General features: G+C 44.6%; 1 protein-coding gene across 1 annotated transcript in view; it reads left to right on the top strand.

The window, feature by feature from the left end:
• The first annotated feature begins 484 nt into the window (after nt 1–484).
• LOC126273262 (caseinolytic peptidase B protein homolog) overlaps nt 485–23,034 on the top strand; it is a 36,137-nt gene continuing 13,587 nt past the window's right edge. The window contains 3 exon segments of the mRNA XM_049976806.1: nt 485–499; nt 10,904–11,054; nt 11,057–11,681. Coding sequence (XP_049832763.1) covers nt 485–499; nt 10,904–11,054; nt 11,057–11,681 — 791 coding nt within the window.

The raw sequence follows: 23,034 nt of genomic DNA, 5'->3' as shown, positions 1-23,034 counted from the left end.
GGTACAGTTGGCGGCCATGTCGCCACCTGTCGAGAAGCGTCTTCTTCCTCCGTGCATACTGACTCGTTTCGTTGCGTGTATACCGGGTGGTCACAATTAAACTTTTCCTACTTAACACGTTATAACACGGAAACTAATCACAGCACGAGTACCAAACTCGGTAGCATTAATGCCAAGGACGTTGGGAAGAGAAATAATGCAGCATCAATTCAGTTGAAACAGTTGTAATGTGCTGCTACTGTACATCATACCACTACATACCGGTACCATTACTGCTACAAAAGGGGCTCAATATGGCGCCAATCAGTGTCCAGAAGAGTCTGAAAACGCAGGATTGCATTCTGCTCAGCAGAACGAAGCTTGTCTGGCTACCTCTCTTAACACGTTGCGCTTCAGATCAACACACTTGTGAATGTTCCTCTTGTAAACCCTATCCTTCAGCTAGCCCAACAACCAGAAATCACAGGGAGTGAGATCAGGCATCATGCCAGCCAAGCAAGTAGGTACACTGGCTACCTCTCTTGAAATGCTGCGCTTCAGATCAGCACACTTGTGAATGTTCTCCTTGTAAACTATGTCCTTCAGCTAGACCCAGAACCAGAAATCACAGGGAGTGAGATCAGGTATCTTGCCAGCCAAGCATTTTGAAACGTCGGCTGATAATTATATCGTTTCCACAAGTGTTTCGGAGAAGCAGGTGAATTCAGGTGGGGCCCCATCTTGCGTGAAACCTGTCGATGTCAATGCGTCTCTCTCCTTTAGGAAGGATATGACATGCTGGTGAAGCATATCGCAGTAGCGCTGGCCAGTCACACTGCACGTCTTTGGTCCTCGAGCTCCAGACTGTTTAAAAAGAAATGGGCCAATGATGAACGTAGCTGTGAAGCCACACCATATGGGGATACGTTCACCATACAGAGAACATTTTACACAGTGACTGGAGGTGAAGATCCCGACACTCGACAGTTCTGTTCACCTCGCCCGTCAGAGAAAAATTTGCTGCGTCTGTCCATAGGAGGGTCGAGGGTCAGCTGGCCCTCGTCAACTTCAGTCCTTGCGAGAATGTAGAGAGCGAAGTCAACACGTCGTTGTACGTCCTGTGTTGCTGGCTGCTGTACGAAATGGATCTTGCATGGATAACATTTGAGAACGGTTCGAAGCACCTTCTGTACAGTGGACCACGGGATGTTCAATTGTCGTGACACAGCACGCGCACTGCCTGACGATTGGGAATTGCACTCAGCGTTGTCTCCTATAGCAACAGCGATTTCATCAACCACCTGTGGTGCAACCGGTGATCGGCCTCTTCCCGGAGCGACGCCCAGTTCTCCAGTTGATTCGAACTTCATCATTCTCCACACAGCAGGCGGAGTAAGAGAACCCTTCTGTAATCCTTTCAGCCGGCGATATTCTCGAAGTGCAGCTGCAGAATTATCGTTGTTTTGATAACAGAGCTTTACCAATAATGCCCTGCTCCCTTTGTCGAAGCTCATGTTGACACGACAACAAGTGCACTTCGATGGTCAGGTTGGTTGGGTTGTTTGCGAGAGGAGACCAAACAGCGAGGTCATTCGTCTCATCGGATCAGGGAAGGACGGGGAAGGAAGTCGGCCGTCCTGATATTTGCCTAGAGCGATTTAGGGAAATCACGGAAAAATTAAATCAGGATGGCCAGAAGCGGGATTGAACCGTTGTCCTCCCGAATGCGAGTCCAGTGTGCTAACCACTGCGCAACCTCGCTCGGTCGACTGGTCAGGTGTGTGAGACTATGAATCACGATGACTGATAGCGGCACCTGGCGGCAATAGTTGGAAGCGGACGGCGGCGCTGTGAAGTATGTAAATCACTGACGCCATACTCTGGACGTTAATGCTACCAAGTTTGGTACTCATACGGTAATTAGTTTCCGTGTTATAGCGTATTAAATAATAAAAAAAACTAAACCAAACTGGTCTTGGAAGGCCCAAGGGTACCGACCGGCCGCCGTGTCATGCTCAGCCCACAGGCGTCACTGGATGCGGATATGGAGGGGCATGTGGTGAGCACACCTCTCTGCCGGCCGTATGGCAGTTTACGAGACCGGAGCCGCTACTTCTCAATCAAGTAGCTCCTCAATTTGCCTCACAGCGGCTGAGTGCACGCTAGTTGCCAACAGCCCTCGGCAGACCGGATGATCACCCGTCCAAGTGTTAGCCCAGCACGACAGCGCTCAACTTCGGTGATCTGACGGGAACCTGTGTTACCACTGCGGCAAGGCCGTTGGCAACTTACTAAATTGGGAAAGTTTAATTATAACCACCCAATATATATGTGAGTGTAGTGGATGTGTATATACAGAGTGTAGGTGAGTGTAATGGGTGCAGAAACAGTGTAACGTTACGTTTGTGTTGTATGATGAAGATGAGAAAAGTGAGTTGGTGAAACCCAGTTCCAATACATACCATACCTTCTATGGAGGCTGCCAGGCTTAATGTCCCATCCGACGTACGAATCATCAAAACCCACACTCCCACTTCATAACACAGCGGCGCAGAAGTTAGGAATTTGATGGAGGAGGACGGTGCAAAGACTGGTGAACAGGAATTTCAAGCCACCATTTCTCCTCCGCTTGTCGGCGAAATACTGGCAGGAAAAAAAAAATAGTGCCCATGGAAAGATGATTTTGACGCTATGAAGGCATATGCCACATAGCGGATAGTAGATGTCCTGAAAATGGTTTCAGTGTCGTCCGCCAACAGGTGGCGTAGTGACCTAGCCTCCAGGGCGCCACCTGTGTCTTCTCTTTAACAGGGAATGCTCGCAGCGTCAGTGTGATGCAAACGTGCGAAGCAAGAAGGCAACCATGTCATAGAGACGCACTTGTGCGTGCTTCTTACAGTCAACTGAGCGAGTCTGAAAAAATTGTTGCTTCCCGTGTGGCGGGATGGTCCTTTCGGAGAACTGCCACGCGTCGGACGTGAGGCATTAGTTGTGAAACGAAGTTGGTATCAATGGTCACGTGAACATTCTTACATCCGTACACGAGGTTCTGGACGTCCACACAGCGCAGACGCCAGCCAGGATCGTCGTATTGTAGGGGCACCAATGGAAGTACCACCACACAGAGAAGAGGGCTTGTGTCGAAACCAACTGTTTCAATCCGGTGATATTACAGCCACGCACACCCCTAGCCCGTCTTCCAATCATGCCACAGCATCGACGTGCACGGCTCAACCGGTGACGTCAGGGGATCACTTGGAATGACGCGCCATGATCTGCAGCAATGAAAGCAGATGATGCCTGCGCGTTCGTGGTTCGCTCGTACACCATAGACATTGTGAGCGCTGACTAGTAGAGCGCATTCGTCCAAGACACAGTGACCTTATCGTCTGGGGTGTAATGCGCTTCAGCTTTCACCTTTGGTGTTTCTGGAGGGGGACGCTAATCAGTGCTCGAAATGTGCAGAATATTGTTAGACTCGGTTTTCTACCGTTCTTTCGACAGGAAGGTGACGTGTTGTTCCAACAGGGCAATGCAACGCTCACGCGCTGCCCATGAACCTTAACATGCTCTGCAAGATGAGCAGCAACTTTCCTGGTCAGCATGATCTCTGGACTTGTCTCGAGTCGAACACGTGTGGCATATCATGGGACGAGGAATGACTTGTGCGACTTGTCAACCAACAACTCTTACAAAACTACGTGTAACAGGTCGAGCTGACGGCACATAACGTATCCCAGGACTGTACTCGCCATCTGTACGATTTACTGGATGCCAGAGACAGCTCATTCATTGGCGCCTGTGGGGGCTACACCATAGTATGGATGTCTCAGCATGGCTCTTAACCTAGTACCTCAGAACTTCTCGCGCTATTGATCAGTAAATGTAATCATTTAATGTACTCCATATGAACTGTTGCAACAATAAAATTTGCATAAAATGGGAACCCATCAAACGGTGTACTAATTGTTTTCCGGCAGTATACTGGCGGCAAAAATGTCGTTGACCACTAAGATTCGAAACGGTTTACCTCGCGTGCGATAGAATTCCGTGCGTTTAGAATTCCGTGTTGTTTGTGGTTTTGAGCAGCCTTTCTTTGTTCCCACGGTCACATGCTGTGACACACACCAGTTCACGTCAGCATATGGATTGAGGCCGCAGGAAGAAGCAAGGGTACTTGCATCTTTTCAGCAACGTATGTGCCATCATTATGAGGAGAGGTAAAGTGGGCGGGAAGTCCGGGTGTTGGCCTCATATTCACTCACTGTTCGTTAAATCACTATTTATGAGCTGTCGGAGCTGGCGGTCTACCGGTAAAGCGAATTTTTTGAAACCACGAGGTCACGGCATCGAAGCCTGGCCGAACCATGGGAATTTTCTGTCGGCCTTTAATATAGCCTCTCTGAGACTGCAGATGTGTGTGCAAGTTGCGCTTGCATGAGTGTGTTTTTGTGCGTATGTGTATGTGTGTCTACTGCTGACAAAGGCCTTAATGACCAAAAGCTATGATTGTGTGAATCTTTTTATTGTGCCAATCCCAGCTCAGCATCTCCGCTATATGGCAGGTAGCAACTTTCCTTCTCTCGTATTGTTACATTCCATCACGATGTGGGAAGTCGTCAAGAAAATGTCGTTCGGTCTATTGCAGTGTTCAGATTCCTGGAGTAGGTTAGAGACACAGAAGTTGCCAAAATGCCGTCCGAAAACATGCCCTCAGCCATTGAGCTTCGAAAAATTGTGGGCTACATAGTGAAGCATTATTTTTGTGATCTGAACTAATGGTCGCGCACGATCTGCTAACAGACTCCAGTATCGACCGCTTTTGGGGAACAATTGAAGCAAGCATTCCCTGTCTAGCAACACCACCAAAAACTGCAAAAATTTAACTTGTTTTTTTTTTCAGCAGATTAATTCATTCAGCATTCGGAAACCAAATGTGTCTCAGTGCATAAGTTCAAGTGACAATGTTCCATGCCAGTATTTGTGATGACATGATTACCGAAGTGGAAAATTTATGCGAGATGGAGTCTTACATGTCTCATACAAAAGCTTCGTTCGTGGATCGCACGACTGCTTACGCAGGATTTCTACCTAAGAATGAGCGAATGAATTCCTTCTCTAAATGTGCAATATTAGTGCAAGTCGATACGTATAATGAATTCGCAGTATATATTATTTTCGAAAGCATTTTACTTTCCAATAATACTGTTCCTCTGTGATCATGGACGTGACCCAGTTGTTTCATCCCGTAGAAGTATTATGCTATTTTCAAGCTGCAAAATACCACACTCCTAGACGATATATTTCTCGTTTGATGAAAAATCGTTTCAAGTGTCGCTGACTTCTGTTACTCTCTGTAACATCCATGCGGATTGCCTGAAAAAAAAAAAAAGCTTCAAAATATCATAAAAGTTTTCAGACAGCCTGACACTTTATTAAAATCATGTCACACTTTTCATACAGATATCTGGGAAAATAATTTTTTTGCTAGTTTAGATGTGAATTTCGAATAAAAATACCTTATTAGATTCTGATTAACTATGCGAAGACTTGCGAATATCGTTCCCTGTGAGGCAAAGCCACATTTGCGGGGTACTTACTTAGCAGTGACTTCATAAACACTTCCATATATTAGCCTGCAAACAAGAATGCACAAATTTAAACGACATACAAAACACTGCTCCAAAAATTAATTTTCTTATAATTACTGTGACGGCAGCAGTTGAAACATGCTTCAATCATAGTAAAGGACACATATATATTCTGGCATGGTCCCTATCTATAAAGTATCTGTCACATGAGGTTTACTATATGAGCAATAATCCTGACAGTATTTGCAATATATGCTGACAGTATTTGGTATCTAAATGGTACCAGTAATAGTGAAAATGTATTTGGGGAGATAGGACTACGAGTTACATTGATTTGTCGTGATAGCATTTCTTATAATGCACAAAGGAAAATCTCTTGAATCATGCAAACATAAGAAATTAGACCGCAACATCTACTTTTACTCACGAAAATCTCTTATTATTTTACTGGTACATTAAGAATTTGACGGGATTGTAACACATTAAACCTGTTTTCTTTAGATATTCAATGCAGATGAATTATTTCCAAAGTATGGTTCATCTGACTGAATATATATAAATAAAATACCTTCTATAACATCAAGCAAATCCAGAGTACCCACTTTCAACAAATGTATAAATTTACACATTGAATAGTTACCGAAGTACAAGCAATATGTACTACTGCACAGGACCATGTGGTTGAGGAGAGCATGGATATTCCAGTAAGGAACATGGGGTTTAGGATAGAAAATAACTCAATCACATTCGTCATTCGTCAAAGAAATAGCAATAAAAGTAGTGTATGTCTAAGGGTCAGTCAAACGGAAACGAGACAGGTGGGAAAAATAGTAAACTGTTTATTGTTTCAGAAGTAATCGAAATAACTTAATTCATTTATCCCACTGTGGGACAAGACGGGGCCACATGTTACGAAGGATCTTTTGACTGCTCAGCAGAAGTTTCGCTGGGAATCTCTTACAAATCCTAAACACAGTCCCGATGTCTTCCCATGTGATTTCCATATTTTTGGAGCACTGAAGAAAGACATTCATGGCCCCTCGATGTGTCTTGGATGAAGAGGTGTACGCGTGGGTATAATCATGGTTCTGTGGACAACTGTAAACATTTTTTTTTGAGTCAACGTACTGACTGTCTTGTGGGATAAAGGTATTAACAATTATGACGATTACTTTCCTCCCATCTGTCTCGTTTTCATTTGACTGCTCCTTACATGCACTGTGCTGTAGTGTCAGTTGAGTTGATGTGCTGCAACAAGACGCACTATGAACAATAAACAGAGGCAAGAACTGTTTACTGCTTTTAGTGTGACCTATTTCTGATGGCCTGATTCCGGTATTGTTGTTTTGGTTCAAATGGTTCAAATGGCTCTGACCACAATGGGACTTAACTTCTGAGGTCATCAGTCCACTAGAACTTAGAACTACTTAAACCTAACTAACCTAAGGACATCACACACATCCATGCCCGAGGCAGGAATCGAACCTGCAACCGAAGTGGTCGCGCGGTGCCAGACTGTAGTGCCTAGAACCGCTCGGCCACCCCGGCCGGCTATTGTTGTTTTGGTCCTTTTATTAGACATATGGTGTAATTGTGTGATGTGCTCGTGCGAGGGTAATCCCTAAAGTAAAGTCTCCTATTTTTTCATAAGTACAGAACTCTGTTTGTGTGGCGGTTGGTCACACTGTTATGAAGAGTGCTTCGCGCGCTGTGTGTAAATATGCGCAAACAGCGCTGAGGCACTCAGTCTTGGCTTGGCAGCAGCTGAGAATGGAGCTCCCTTTGGATGTTAGCGCCAAGTGCAAACTGCGCGCAGTTATTCGGTTTTTGAACCCAAAGCGTACTGCACCGATTGAAATCCATCGCCAATTGACGGAAGTGTATGGTGAGTCGTGCGTGGATGTCAAAAATGATCATAAATGGAGTAGAGAGTTTGTAGCTGGTCGGACCGAAATTCGCGACGAATAAAGGAGCGGGAGACCGTTAATTTCTGAGGAGACAGTGTTGAAGGTTGAGTAAAGCATGCATGAAGATCGGTGGATCACCCTGGATGATCTCTGCACGTTGGTTCCTGAGGTTTCCCGAAGCAGCGCTCACAGAATTTTAACTGAAACATTGAACTACCGGAAGGTGTGTGCAAAATTGGTTGCACGGATGCTGACTGAATACCACATGCGACAATGAGTTGATGCTTCCCGCGCATTTCTTCACCGCCTTGCAGCCGAACAGGACAACTTTCTGGACTCAAATGTCACGGGTGACGAAACCTGGGGATACCACTTTACATCTGAAACCAAGCAACAATCACGCCAGTGGCTGTATCCTTCTTCGCAGCATGGCGGCGAGCTGTTGTGACATGGACATACAAAATCTGCCACAGCGTCTACAAAAATGCATCGACAGAAATGGTGATTATGTCGAAAAGTAGCTAAATGTTCAAGCTGTGAACTTATGTAAGCCATATTAGAAATAAACAAGTCTATGTACTTATAAAAAAATAGGAGGCCTTACTTTTGGAATTACCCTCGTATTATATAGAGCTCCGTTCATGATAATCTTAGTTCTTTCACTATACCACAATGAATGTTGAATTAGCGAAACAGAATAATACGTTGTGAAACGCAATTTGTAACTGATTAAGATTTAATGTCTACGTGACATACCCATTAGTGACTAGCCAAGTGCGTGTATATGGCTTATGTTATATTGCCCTGTAACTGATAGCGTCCCACTGTGGCGATATGGCTCTCTGGACCGGATAACATTTTTCATAGTTGGACGTAGTACGTTAACACGCAAAGCATAAGGACTAGACAGATACGGTAACAAAGCACATTAACTACTCGGTGGAGCCGGCCAGGGTGGCCGAGCGGTTCTAGGCGCTACAGTCTGGAACCGCACGACCGCTACGGTCGCAGGTTCGAATCCTGCCTCGGGCATGGATGTATGTAATGTCCTTAGGTTAGTTCGGTTTAAGTAGTTCTAAGTTCTAGGGGACTGATGGCCTCAGAAGTTAAATCCCATAGTGCTCAGAGCCATTTTTTTACTCGGTGGAGAGGAATGAAAGGTCGGCAGTGTGTATCAAGCGGTCTCCCACTCATGTACAGGAAGTTGGGCTTCACATTGCGGTAGGTCAGCGTGACGTTTGGCTGCACCGCCAAATGGGACTGGCCTTGCAACACGAAGCCAGTGTATGTCAGTCGGTCAACAATTACTGTGCACTGTGGTCGTGTTCTTCATTACAAAATGTCGTTGAGACTACATTTGGACGACTTGACAGGGGAAGAACCACCTAGAAACTGGAAGAAGGACGAAGTGTGATGAGTGTAGCCTAGGAGTTTTGCGTCGCTCACAGCACTGTTTCACGTGCCTGGTGGGGTTTCCAACCACACACACTGTTAGCCGAAGGAGAGGAGGTGGTCGACCATGGTCAACTACGGTCCAGATGCTACATTGCGCAGCAGGAAAAAAAGGACCCATTAAAACAGCGCATGCTATTGGAACCACGTTGAACACTACTGCAAAGCATGAAATCTTACCCTACAGGTCTTTCAATATTTTTTAATATATCGGTGACCTGATATATCGATATTTGGAAGAGTTACAACAGGCGGTCGATATATGGAAGAAAATCGACGTACATGTACATAAATCGAAATAATATCGACGTAGCGGCCATTTAAAATATCGACAGCAAATTGTAAATATACTACCAGGTTTACAGCTGTATATTTAAGTATAGATTCATTGTTAGATATTGTGTACATCAACAAGGTAGCAGCGTTCTTATATCCCTTATAGCAAGAAGTGAAAGGGAAACATTGCACGTTCATGCCTGCACTTTACTGACAATGGTAACTGCATGTAAGTGGCACAATAAAATGTATCCGATGGATCAGTCATTTGGTTCCGACACATATCAAATTTGTTCGGAACATTTCATGGCGACTTCCCTGTTTGTTCATTTTCGCAAACGGCAGCGAACTAATAGTCGCAGTGTCAAAATTGCGTGGTGAAGTTAAGGGTTGCAGTTTCTGTTGGTAGTGCCGAGCGCCGACTCCGTCAGCATATCCCCTCACACCTCTCTGCCCACCGCAAAGACCAATCTTGTCATTTAGATTTTTGTCCATCAGTTTCAGCAACTGTTTTTTGGGGAACGCTGATGTGGAGAAATAGCTCACTAGATGCGTTACAAATGTTTTTTTAAGGCAATTGGTGTGCTATTTCTTCACATCGCCTATCTTCTTATTCCATTTAAATTGCCACCCCCTAGCGCAATCTGAATTCTTCTTTGTGCCATCTATACTTGCTAACAATGGTAACTACATGTAAGTGGCACAATAAAATGAATCCGATGGAAGAGGAAGAGTGAACGCGATGAAAGCTCACAACGTAATAAGACTCCATCGTATAGTGAAAGTAAAATTGTTATACTACAATTTCACAGAAAAATTTCAAATATTTAATCTATACATCGATATTTCAGCGACAGACCTACTTCACAGTAGCACGGTGACTGCGCAAGGGTGGTATCTTTTCCCGACAACCAGTACGCAAGAACACAAGCTCTGTTGATGCGCGGATATCGGCAGTACCATGGTCCCAAGAACATAGGGACTGAACAAATGAGGAATGCGGTCGTACGCTCTTTTCAGGTGAGTGCAGATTCAGTCTGATTCTGAGCAGTGATCCCAGACATTCTCTCATATGGGGAGAGGTGGGAACACGTAGCCACGAATATTCTCGAACATGATCGTGTTAGTGTTCCAGGTGGTGTGGTATGGGGAGGTACAGTATTGCATGGACGTACCGACCTCCATATTTGTGAACATGATACACTCAGCGATCAACGTTATTGTGTCACTATACTCCTACCCCAAGAACGTCACTCATGGAGTGAAGAAAAACTGGTTCAAATGGCTCTGAGCACCATAGGACCAAACGTCTCAGGTCATCAGTCCCCTTTAACTTAGAACTACCAAAATCTAACTAACCTAAGGACATCACACACATCTATGCCCAAGACAGGATTCGAACCCGCGACCGTAGCGGTCGCGCAGTTCCAGACTGAAGCGCCTAGAACTGCTCGGCCACAATGGCCGGCCACTCATGGAGTGTTTGGCCAATAAACGCAGAGGGAGAAACAGAAGAGTAAGAATGATATTTTCACTCTGCCGTAGAGTGTGCGCTGATATGAAACTTCCTGGCAGATTAAAACTGTGTGCCGGACCGAGACTCGAACTCCGGACCTTTGCCTTTCGCGGACAAGTGCTCTACCACTGAGGTACCCAAGCACGACTCACGCCCCATCGTCACAGCTTCAGTTCAGCCAGTACTATGCTCGTACACAGCAGATTCGCAATGTCCTCGAGACACATGCTGCCAAGTGGGAGGAGATACAGAGGAAGAAAGAGGCCGAGGAACGCCGTAAGTTCCCTTTAGAGCAGCGTCTAAAGGAACATATAGTTGGCCAAGAAGGTGCTATGCAACTGCATCAGCTATTCGCCGGAAAGAGAATGGTTGGGCTGATGAAGAACATCCACTAGTGTTTCTCTTTCTTGCCTCCTCTGGAATTGGCAAAACTGAATTAGCCAAGCAGCTTGCAACATACCTGCATCGTGGGAAACCAGGAGGGTTTATTCGTCTAGATATGTCAGAGTATCAAGAAAAACATGAGGTTGCAAAGCTAATTGGTGCTCCACCAGGTTATATTGGTCATGATGATGGAGGTCAGCTTACAAAAAGACTTAAACAGTGTCCAAATGCTGTTGTCCTTTTTGATGAAGTAGATAAAGCTCATCCTGATGTCCTCACTGTTCTTCTGCAGTTGTTTGATGAGGGTAGATTGACAGATGGGAAAGGAAAAACAATTGAATGTAAAAATGCAGTATTTGTGATGACCTCAAATCTTGCCAGTGATGAAATAGCACAACATGCACTGCAGCTGCGCAGGGAAGCAGAGGATGTTATGCATCAGAGGCTGGAGGGAAAACTTGATGAGAAGGAAGTTCAGGAAACAATAACTATTTCCCGTGGTTTTAAGGAAAATGTTGTGCAACCAATTTTAAAAAGACATTTTCGGAGATATCCAAACTTCATAGAAGCTCTTCTGCGAACCTTGCAGAACTAGCTCTACCGGAAGAAAGAATGTTGCGGAGACATGGCTTACCCACAGTCTAGGGGACGTTTCCAGAATGAGATTTTCACTTTCCAGCGGAGTGTGCGCTGATATGAAACTTCCTGGGAGATATTAACCTGTTTCGGCAATAACCTTACTTCCGGGAGTGCTTGTTCTGCAAGATTCGTGGAAGATCTTCTGTGAAGTTTGGAAGGTAGGAAACGAGGTACATGCAGAATTGAAGCTGTGAGGACAGGTCATGGGTCGGGGTAGCTCAGTTGGTAGAGCACTTGCCCGCGAAAGGCAAAGGACTCGAGTTCGAGTCTCGGTCCGCCACACTGTTTTAATCTACCAGGAAATTTCAGAAGAGTCAGAGTTAACTTTAAGTCATTACCTCTCAGGGAGTGTAGTTCCGCGCAAAATCAATCTGTATACGATACGAGATACTTGCTGATGAGCCAAAATATGACCAAACAACATCGTGGTGGTCGATATTTGTAAGGTACTGTAGTAGCGATCTACACTCTAAGGAAGAAAAAAACCGGCTCATCACCAAGGAATTATCCTAATGGGGCTTTCTTCAGTATAAAGAACTTCACAATATAAGTAAATTATAGCCTGCTGGTCCACGTCTGGCTCACAAGAAGATATTCGGCTTGGCGTTAACTGATAGAGTTGTTGGATATCCTCCTGAGAGAGAACGTGCCAAATTCCGTCCAACTGGCGTATTAAATCATCAAAATTCTGAGCTCGTTGGAAGGCCCTGAGCGTAATGCACCAACCATTCAGAATTGGTCAGAGATGTGGCGATCCTGCTAGCAATGGTAGAGTTTGGCAAGTTCAAATGGTTCAAATGGCTCTGAGCACTATGGGACTCAACTGCTGTGGTCATTAGTCCCCTAGAACTTAGAACTACTTAAACCTAACTAACCTAAGGATATCACACACATCCATGCCCGAGGCAGGATTCGAACCTGTCACCGTAGCAGTCGCACGGTTCCGGACTGCGCGCCTAGAACCGCGAGACCACCGCGGCCGGCAAGAGTTTGGCAAGTACGAAAACAAACAGCAACATCTAGCCGGAATGTAAGCCCAAATTGGCTTGCCATAAATGGCAACAGAACGGAGCGCAGAATATCGTCTACGTACCGCTGTGTTGTAAGGATGCAGCTGATGACAACCGTAAGGGTTTTGCTATGAAATGAAATTGCACGGCAGAGCATCACTTCTGGTTGTCGGACCGTATGGGGGGCGACAGTCAGCTTGGTATCCCACCACTCTCTATGGCGTCTCCAGAAACGTCTTTACTGTACATCGAGGCTCAGTTCTAAGCGAAATTAATTACTGATGACACTTATACTACAGCCAAATGCGATCTCAGGCCGAAGTCATGTCTTGAGATGCCCCAGACAGTGGTGGGGTACCAACTGACTGTCGCCAGCCATATGGCGCTTCACTGAAGGGTGATGGTCTGATTGTCACTTCATTTCATAGCATGACATCTTTGGTTGTCATCCTCGGAACCCTTACGGCACAGTGGTACGTCGACGATCTTCTGCCGTACGCTTTGTTACCCTTCATGGCAATCCATCCTGCACTTACATTTCAGCAAGATAATGCTTATAATAATTCCAATCACAAAGAAAGCAGGTGACAGATGTGAAAATTACCGAACTATCAGTTTAATAAGCCACGGCTGCAAAATACTAGCACGAATTCTTTACAGACGGATGGAAAAACTGGTAGAAGCCGACCTCGGGGAAGATCAGTTTGGATTCCGTAGAAATTTTGGAACACGTGAGGCAATACTGACCCTACGACTTATCTTAGAAGAAAGATTAAGGAAAGGCAAACCTACGTTTCTAGCATTTGTAGACTTAGAGAAAGCTTTTGGCAATGTCCAGTGGAATATTCTCTTTGAAATTCTGAAGGTGGCAGGGATAAAATATAGGGAGAGAAAGGGTATTTACAATTTGTACAGAAACCAGATGGCAGTTATAAGAGTCGAGGGACATGAAAGGGAAGCAGTTGTTGGGAAGGGAGTGAGACAGGGTTGTAGCCTATCCTCGATGTTATTCAATCTGTATATTGAGCAAGCAGGAAAGGAAACGAAAGAAAAATTCGGAGTAGGAATAAAAACTTTGAGGTCCACCGATGACACTGTAATTCTGTCAGAGACAGCAAAGGACTTGGAAGAGCAGTTGAACGGAATGGACAGTGTCTTAAAGAAGGATATAAGATGAACATCAACAAAAGCAAAACGAGGATAATGGATTGTAGTCGAATTAAGTCGGGTGATGCTGAGGGAATTAGATTAGGAAACGAGACACTTAAAGTAGTAAAGGAGTTTTGCTATTTGGGGAGCAAAATAACTGATGACGGTCAAAGTAGAGACGATATAAAATGTAGACTGGAAATGGCAAGGAAAGCGTTTCTGAAGAAGAGAAATTTATTAACATCGTGTGTAGATGTAAGAGGAAGTCGTTTCTGAAAGTATTTCTATGGAGTGTGGCCATGTATGGAAGTGAAACGTGGACGATAAATAGTTTGGACAAGAAGAGAAGAGAAGCTTACGAAATATGACGCTACAGAAGAATGCTGAAGATTAGATGGGTAGATAACATACCTAATGAGGAGGTGTTGAATAGAATTGGGGAGAAGAGAAGTTTGTGGCACAACTTGACTAGAAGAATGGATCGGTTGGCAGGACATGCTCTGAGGCATCAAGGGATCACCTATTTGGTATTGGAGGGCTGCGTGGAGCGTAAAAATCGTAGAGGGAGACCAAGAGATGAGTACACAAGGCAGATTCATAAAGATGTAGGTTGCAGTAGGTACTGGGAGATGAAGAAGCTTGCACAGGGTAGAGTAGCATGGAGAGTTGCACCAAACCAGCCTCAACACTGAAGACCACCACAACAACAACAATGCCCGCACGTTCACTGGGAGAGTTTGTGCTTCTTTTCTTCATGCCCGCCAAATCCTGCCTTGGACAGCAACGTTGTCGGATTCCTCCATAATTGAGAAAGTTTGGAGGATTATGAGCAGTGGCCTACAAGCTCGGTACTTGTCAATTGGACAGCATTTAGCACTGTAGCCGTCAGGAATACGTTCAACATCTCTATCAATCAATGCCAAACCGAATAACTGTTTGTATAAGGGCCAGAGGCGGACCAACGTGTTGTTGACTTGCTCAATTTCTTAAGCTCTTTCTCTCGGATGAATCAGACATTGTTTCTGATTCCTTATCATTTATTTTTCTGTATATAGACATCACATCCGTCGATTTCCGTCACATTCGGATAATTCCTTCGTTGTGCGTCGTTTTTTTGTCTTAGAACGTAGTTGGCTTGGATTCGACAATTCCTTAGTTGATTTCTGGATGAATGTTTCACCAGGTATCTACTCAATGACCAAACAAATATTGTAAATTATGAGTCATGGGTTTTTGGGTGTGGAGCTGATGTCTTATACCGATCCATATGTTCAGTTCAGGTGGTTCTGGTGGCCCAGAAATCAGGGTGAGTTTACTGTCATCCTATCCTAACCGTTAGAAACGATTCAGTCCTTTAATTCTAACAGTTATCCAGCCAGAAGATGCTATCGCCGCTTGGGAAGGGCATCAAGCATGAAAATGTGCAGGAGGTGCCCAACAATGTTCCAATAATCCACAGACATCATGGTGCCCTCGATTCATTCTCGAGGTCCCATAGAATGTCCATGTGAATGTCCGCATTGCATAATACTGCATCTACTGGACAACGTCTTTATCGCGATACATGTTTCGGATAGCAGTATCCATCGACGCGTATATGGACACGACCAGCATCCTGGTGCATGGAGAAATGCGGCTAAATGCAACTTGGTGACACATTCCCACTGATACACGGTCCAAGCTTGAAGATCCCGTGCCAGTTCGCTCGTAACTGAGGACGCAGTTCGGTAAACGTGGGAACATTTACGGATCGTCTGTTCTGAAGTCCCATGTTCCAGAAGCTCCTCGGAACGCTGTGTTGCATAACAGCCGTGGCTGCACCAGTATCGCATACTGCCGTCAGATCTACCACAGATCGCCGGCTATCCTGCAATACAGAGTGGGAGACCATTCAACCTCAATGTTTTGTCACGAGGCACCGATACAAGGCGTTCCGCATTTATTTGTCTATAAGAAACCGTTCACGGAAGACGCGAAGTATTGTGTAATTAAACTTTAGCTACATCTTCATCTACATTTATATTCACACACCGCAAGCCACCGTACGATGCGTGGCGGAGGGTACCCAATACTAGACATTTCCTTTCCTGTTACACTCGTAAACAGAGCGAGGGAAAAACGGCTGTACCTCCGTACGAACCCTTATTTCTTCTTTCTTATCTTCGTGATTCGTACGCAAAATGTTCGTTGGCAGAAGTAGAATTGTTCTACAGTCAGCATAAAACTCCAGTTTTGTAAGTTTTCTCGATAGTGTTCATCGAAAAGAACGTCCTCTTTCTTCCAGGGGTTCCTGTATGAGTTCCCGAAGCATTTACGTAATACTTTAATTCGACCTGGTGCGGAACCCAGACACTCGAAGAGTACTCAACAATGGGTTGCACTAGTGTCCTATAGGTGGTCTCCTTTACAGATGAACCACACCTTCCTAAAATTCTCCCAACAAACGGGAGTCTACCATTCACCTTCCATTCTACCGTCGTTACATGCTCTTTCCATAGAGTTAGCCGCCATTCACCACACCAGCTAGAAATTTTGTTAAAATTGTCTTGTGTCCTTTTACAGTTATTCAACGCTGACACCTTCCCGTACACTACATCATCATCAACAAAGAGGGCAAGCCGAGTTTTGCACGAACGATGCTTTCTAAAACCGTTCCTATTTGCGGACGGAAGCTTTTCCATCTCAAGAAAAGTTGTTATATTCCAACTGAGAATATGGTCAAGAATTCTGCAGCAGACCGACATTAGTCTGCAATTTAGTGGACCTATTCTTTTATCCTTCTCATTACTGGAGTCACCTGGCCCTTTTTCCAGCCCTTTTGGACTTCTCCCTCGGCGAGAGATTCACGTTAAATGCAAGCGAAGTAAGACGTCAGTGCCTTAGCGTAGTCTTTGTAAAGCCAAACTGGGATTCCATCCGGACCTGACGACTCATATGTTTTCACCTACGCCAGGGACGCCTATTACTGCGTCTTCCATACGGGAGTCTATACGATGGTCAAACGATGGTACGTTTCTTCGATTCACCCGCATGAACGGTTTGTTAACGGTGAAAGTTAAATCTTCAGCTTTCCTTTTGCTGTGTTCTACTGCCTTCGCAACTGGTCAGCAAGTGACCGGTTAGAAGCCTTAGACCCGCTTAGTGATTTTACGTAGCACCAGAATTTCCTCAGGTCCTCGGCCTGATCTTTTGCGATGGTGTGACGGTGGTAGTTGTATGCTCGAAACTGTAGGCACATGGACCATGCTTTTCAACGCCAATGTTGAGCGTGCCGAGTTCAACGTGCTGCTGAACGCTCAGAAACTTTGGAAATTTGTGGTAAGGTCTTTTGGGACCAAACTGCTGAGGTCATCAGTCCCTAAGCTTACACACTAACTAATCTAACTTAAAGTAACTTACGCTAAGGACAACACACACACACATGCCCGAGTGAGGACTCGAACCTCCGATGGGGGGAGCCACGCGGACCGTGACAAGGAGCCCAAGACCGCTCGGCTACCTCGCGCGGCGAACGCTCAGAAACGGTGCGACTTGTGCACACGGTACGTGATCCCCAACGTGGTACGCGATCGCACGCGCTCCAGCGTCAGTTGTCCGCTGTACCTGGCTCGTGAACAGCACTGTGTGCGAAATGAACGAACGTGAAATTTCTACATTAGCTCTATTGAAACGTACATTTCCTCCCTTGTCCATATGCTAATCAGGTTGTTCTGTCTGTGCTATCCGTAAGTAAAAGAAGGTAGGAGACGAGGTACTGGCAGAAGTAAAGTTGTGAGAACGGGGCGTGAGTCGTGCTTGGGTAGCTCAGATGGCAGAGCAATTGTCCGCGAAAGGCAAAGGTCCTGAGTCAGAGTCTCGGTCCGGCACACAGTTTTAATCTGACAGCATTTTTCGAGTTTCGCTGTTAAACCGCAGTGGGACTTTTCCGTCGTTAATCCATTATACGAAACATAATTCTCCACAGAACGATTTATAATCCCTTTAAATTTTTCTCGTGATTTCTCTACATCCATCAAATTGAAATTGAAATTGGAAATTTGTGGTAAGTTCTATGGGAGCAAACTGCTGTGGTTATCGGTCCCTAGGCTTACACACTATTTAATTTAACAGTTTTAATCTGCCAGGGAGTTTCAAAATCTGCAATATCTGAACATGTTGTAAGGCAAAAAGGAAAGTACCATGTCCAGTCGATAAGGATATCAGTTTATAAAGGTTCCACTACTAAGAGCGCGATACTCATTTACAATGGTTCTTCACACGAGGTAAAAATTATTTCATCATTCTCACTTGATCATTGCTCCTAATCTGTAGCAGAATCTTTACGACGCATGAAATACAAAATTTAAAAGAGGAAAGGGCAAAATATCTTATTACAAGCTGTCATGTAGATTAAGCCAATCGAAGAAACATATGTTTATATTAAAATAATAAGAAAATGTCGAAACTTATTAGGAACGCGAAGAATACTAAAAAAAACAGAAATGAACGTAGTAGGACGCGATTCCCAACTCTACCTACTTAGTCTGTGTCACTACTCACTGCTCTATATCGACCGTCGGTATTTGCCAACTATACCTAGCATCTTACATCTCCTGAAAGTTTTAATCGTAGCTACGTTACAAACTGAAATTTAATTATGATAAATTATACCAAGAAGAATGCGGTTTTGATGGATCCTCAATGTGCCGTTGCCAACAAACGGCACACACTCATAATGCGCGAGTTACAATACTTCTTCAACCACGAACATGACGTGTCTCGTGATCTTGTCACAACGAATCCTACAATTAACGTCGGCTTTTCGAGAGATGCTCAATTTTCTGGTGCTCAGAAAAGGCGTATGCACATATGGGTTTCAACTGAAAGACCGAAAAATTAGGTTCATCAAGTTGTAATTCAGCCAATGCAAAAATTCAGTTATCCTTATTGGTTCAGAATATCCGAGGACTAAGGGGTAGGCTTAATGAGTTGCTTATTTCTGTTGCAGAATCAGTGTTGAGCAAACCAGTTGTTATAATCTGCATCTCTGAACATAATGTGACCACTGGATAGATTTGTTAAATGTTACAGGATTCAAGTTAGCTTCTAGCTTCTGTAGAGAAAATATGGAGAAAGGGGAATTGCCGCATTTGTCAGAAACTGTTGTGATTTCAAGAATATTGATATTAAGAAGCTTGTGCTACAGAAGTAGTATTTCATTATAAGTCCTTTACAATAGTAAGTTTGTACAGAGTGCCTTCAGGAAACTTTAAACTCTTCATAAAATATCTGGAAGCTTTGTTTCCCCATGTCGCAGAAAAGAAAAGAATGGTGGCTGCTGGTGATTTTAATGTGGATTTATTTAAAAGCAATGTCAGTGAATAATTATTGCAATCATTAACACTCTCGTTGAATTTAATTCATACTGTGAAGTTTTCAACTAGGGTATGTAAATGTTCTGAGACTGCTGTTGATAGTATCTTTGTTGAAGACAAATCTAGGGAAAAAAAGTCATATCACAAAACCAATAGTAAATGGGTTATTGGATCATGACATACAGCATCTTTATATCTCACGGTAAAAAATCTATTAAAACTGAGTACCGGATGAAATTGCTCAAAGTTATGAACTGTATGGGAGTTTACAATACTTCTGACTCAAATGGAAAATACAAAATAAAGTTAGTTCCTCTTTGAAAAGTAACTCAAATCAAACAGCGGTCCAGAAATGAACTATGAATTACACAAGGAATAAAGATATCATGTGGGGCAAAACCGCTCTGATGTTAGCATCGTAATGCATTACAAAGATTACTGCAAAATATTGAAGCAAGTAATCCAGAAGCTTCATTATGAGAAAAAGATAATTACATGTGGCAACAAATTAAAAACTGCGTGGGATATAGTGAAAACAGAAACAGGAGGAGCCAGAAAGGGAAAGGGAAAGATAGCTCTAAAAATAAATGGTAACATGTGCTTATAGTGTTGCAAACTTGTTTACAGTGTTTGAAAGACTTTTTGATACGGAGCTCCTTCTATTCTATAGACGAATATTTTAACAGGGACTGTTAGACCAGCTTAAGTAAAAATGTCTGTAAGATTTCAGCTTTGACAGCACTTGCTTTCAACAGTCAAGATTATATATTTTGTGTATGATAAACTTACTAAAAGTGCATTACTGTGTTTCGTTCTGACAGTGTATTAATTCTGTTAATATTAGCAGTCCCAGTTTACTGTAATGTATTCACCTATTTTGACAGTCTCCTGACAAACGATCCGGGTAGTGAATATTATAAAAAAAATTTATGTTTTTTATTTAGCACTTTCTGACATGTTCCATACCCACGAGAATCATCTCATTTTTGGGTCTATGGAACAAAAACTGAAGCTAATCTAATCTCCAACATGGCACCTAGCCACTCTGTACTGAAGGTAGGTGACGTGCATGTGATGTAGGTGGTGTTCTGCCATGCCACTGGTCAAAATTCAGACTCATGTACAGAATATCTGACAAGCTAGATATTCCAGAACGAAATTTTCACTCTGTAGCGGAGTGTGGGCTGATATGAAATTTCCTGCCATATTAAAACTGTGTGTCGGACCGAGATTCGAACTCGGGACGTTTGGATTTCACGGGCAAGTGCTCTACCATGGAAGCTACCCAAGCACTATTCACGAAGCGTCCTCACAGGTTTAATTCCGCTAGTACTTCTTTTCCTACCTACTTCTCTGTGAAGATTGGAAGGTAGGAGACAAGGTACTGGCGAAATTAAAGCTGTGAGGAGATGTCGTGAGTCGTGCTTGGGTAGCTCAGATGGTACAGCACTTGCCTGCGAAAGGCGAAGGTCCCGAATTCGAGTCTCGGTCCGGCACACAGTTTTAATCTGACGGGAAGTTTCACGCTAGATATTGCACTGCATGTTTAGAAAGAGTGTCCAACGACTCGGCACGCTCGCTCAATATTCGAAAGCACAGTCCGTGTGCCGACGGCATTAGCATGTAGTCATTCTGAAGTGAGAGTGCAACGGCCTTCGCTTCCTCAGCATTTTTCGAATCTCGTTGGTGAACCACAGTGGGACTTTTCCATCCTAAATCCACTACACGGAAAAATTCTCCAGAGCACGATTTATAATCCCTTTAAATTTTTCTCATAATTTCTCTTCATCCATCAAACTGGAATTGAAATTGGAATTTTGTGGTAAGTTCTATGGGACCAAACTGCTGAGGTCATCGGTCCCTAGGCATAAACACTACTTAACCTAACTTAAACTAAATTACGCTAAGCACAACACACACACACTACCAATGCCCAAGGGAGGACTCGAACCTCCGACGGGGGCAGCCACGCGAACCGTGGCATGGCGTCCTAGACCACACGGCTAACTGGAACTGAATGCTGTCCGCACCTCGTGGTCGTGCGGTAGCGTTCTCGGGTTCGATTCCCGGCGGGGTCAGGGATTTTCTCTGCCTCGTTAGTTAGGTTTAAGTAGTCCCAAGTTCTAGGGGACTGATGATCATATATGTTAAGTCCCATAGTGCTCAGAGCCATTTGAACCATTTTGAACTGAATGATGCCATTATATTGTCAAAATGGGATGCTAACTTGATATCTGCTCTTTCTACCAGAAATACTTCCCTAACCTTCTTGACTGATTTATTAACTTCAGTAAACATAGTCGCTATGATGGTATCATGGTCAGTAATCCTTGTCTCTGGTTCTACGTATCTTCCAATGTCACTTCCATCGGATGTGTGCCAAAAGGAAGATATGACTGCCGGCAATACTGATGAAACCTCTAGAGCTTTTTGTGCTAACTCCATCCCCCACCCACCTCACCACCCCTCCCACAGTAGCACGTAGAGTCTCATTAAGAGTGAATTTACGTGTGGTATGTTGCGAGGACACATTACAGCGGGGCGAGCTGCGCGTGTGTGTGTGTGTGTGTGAGAGAGAGAGAGAGAGAGAGAGAGAGTGAGTGAGAGAGAGCGCTCGTGCCTATAGGTGAGAGAGGGTGGGTGGGTAGATTGAGCGTGGGAGGCTATCCGCGTCGGCTCGCCATTGATTATTTCCGCCGGTGGGGTCGGAAGGCAGGAGGAACCGCCCCCCACCCCCGCCCTCGTCCGCCGCTCTTAGCTAATGGAGGCGCGCCGCGCCTGGCGGTCGGTTCGCCACGGCTTCGCCCTAATGACGTGTGCTGTTTGCCCAGGAGTGGCCGCGTCTAATTAGCGAGACACAATTACCGCTGCTCGCGCGTGCGGCTGACGACTTCTGGAATTACAGCGGGGACGATACACAGCTGCCAAACAAACGCAGCTCTATGCTCGTCATGGACTGCCCATATGGTTTCCTTCCAATGGAAGATACATTTTTCCGGAAGTACAAGGCAAAACAGTCGAAGTATCAATTTTACGAAAGACCATAATTGTCTCCCTGTACGACGTTTAAGTTAGAAATTCGGCTCAAAAGTGCCTTCAGCCGTCCTCTGTATTTTCGCAAAAGTGTGGCGTCCTGCTACGTTACTCCCCGGCTCCACGACTCTTCGATCAGCAACTAGTGAAAAAAAACCACAGCTCAGATCGTCATGTGAAGGGTAACGTGCGTTAAAGACGTCACATTGGCACAAAATTTCACCACAATTCTGCCCAACGTCGCTGCGGACGTGTCATATGATGGGAACGTCGTCTCACCCCACCTTGCTCACATTTCTTTCGTCGGCGATTCTAACAACCCTACCACAACAAAGGTCAAAAATTAATTATGATTGTAGTGTTGCTCACGCTGCTAAATATTGCATCTTCGGGCAACAACAAAGTTATACACTCCTGGAAATTGAAATAAGAACACCGTGAATTCATTGTCCCAGGAAGGGGAAACTTTATTGACACATTCCTGGGGTCAGATACATCACATGATCACACTGACAGAACCACAGGAACATAGACACAGGCAACGGAGCATGCACAATGTCGGCACTAGTACAGTGTATATCCACCTTTCGCAGCATTGCAGGCTGCTATTCTCCCATGGAGACGATAGTAGAGATGCTGGATGTAGACCTGTGGAACGGCTTGCCATGCCATTTCCACCTGGCGCCTCAGTTGGACCAGCGTTCGTGCTGGACGTGCAGACCGCGTGAGACGACGCTTCATCCA

This window comes from Schistocerca gregaria, chromosome 5, assembly GCF_023897955.1.
Source record: "Schistocerca gregaria isolate iqSchGreg1 chromosome 5, iqSchGreg1.2, whole genome shotgun sequence".
NCBI lineage: Eukaryota > Metazoa > Arthropoda > Insecta > Orthoptera > Acrididae > Schistocerca > Schistocerca gregaria.
This window is presented reverse-complemented; position numbering and strand designations above follow the sequence as displayed.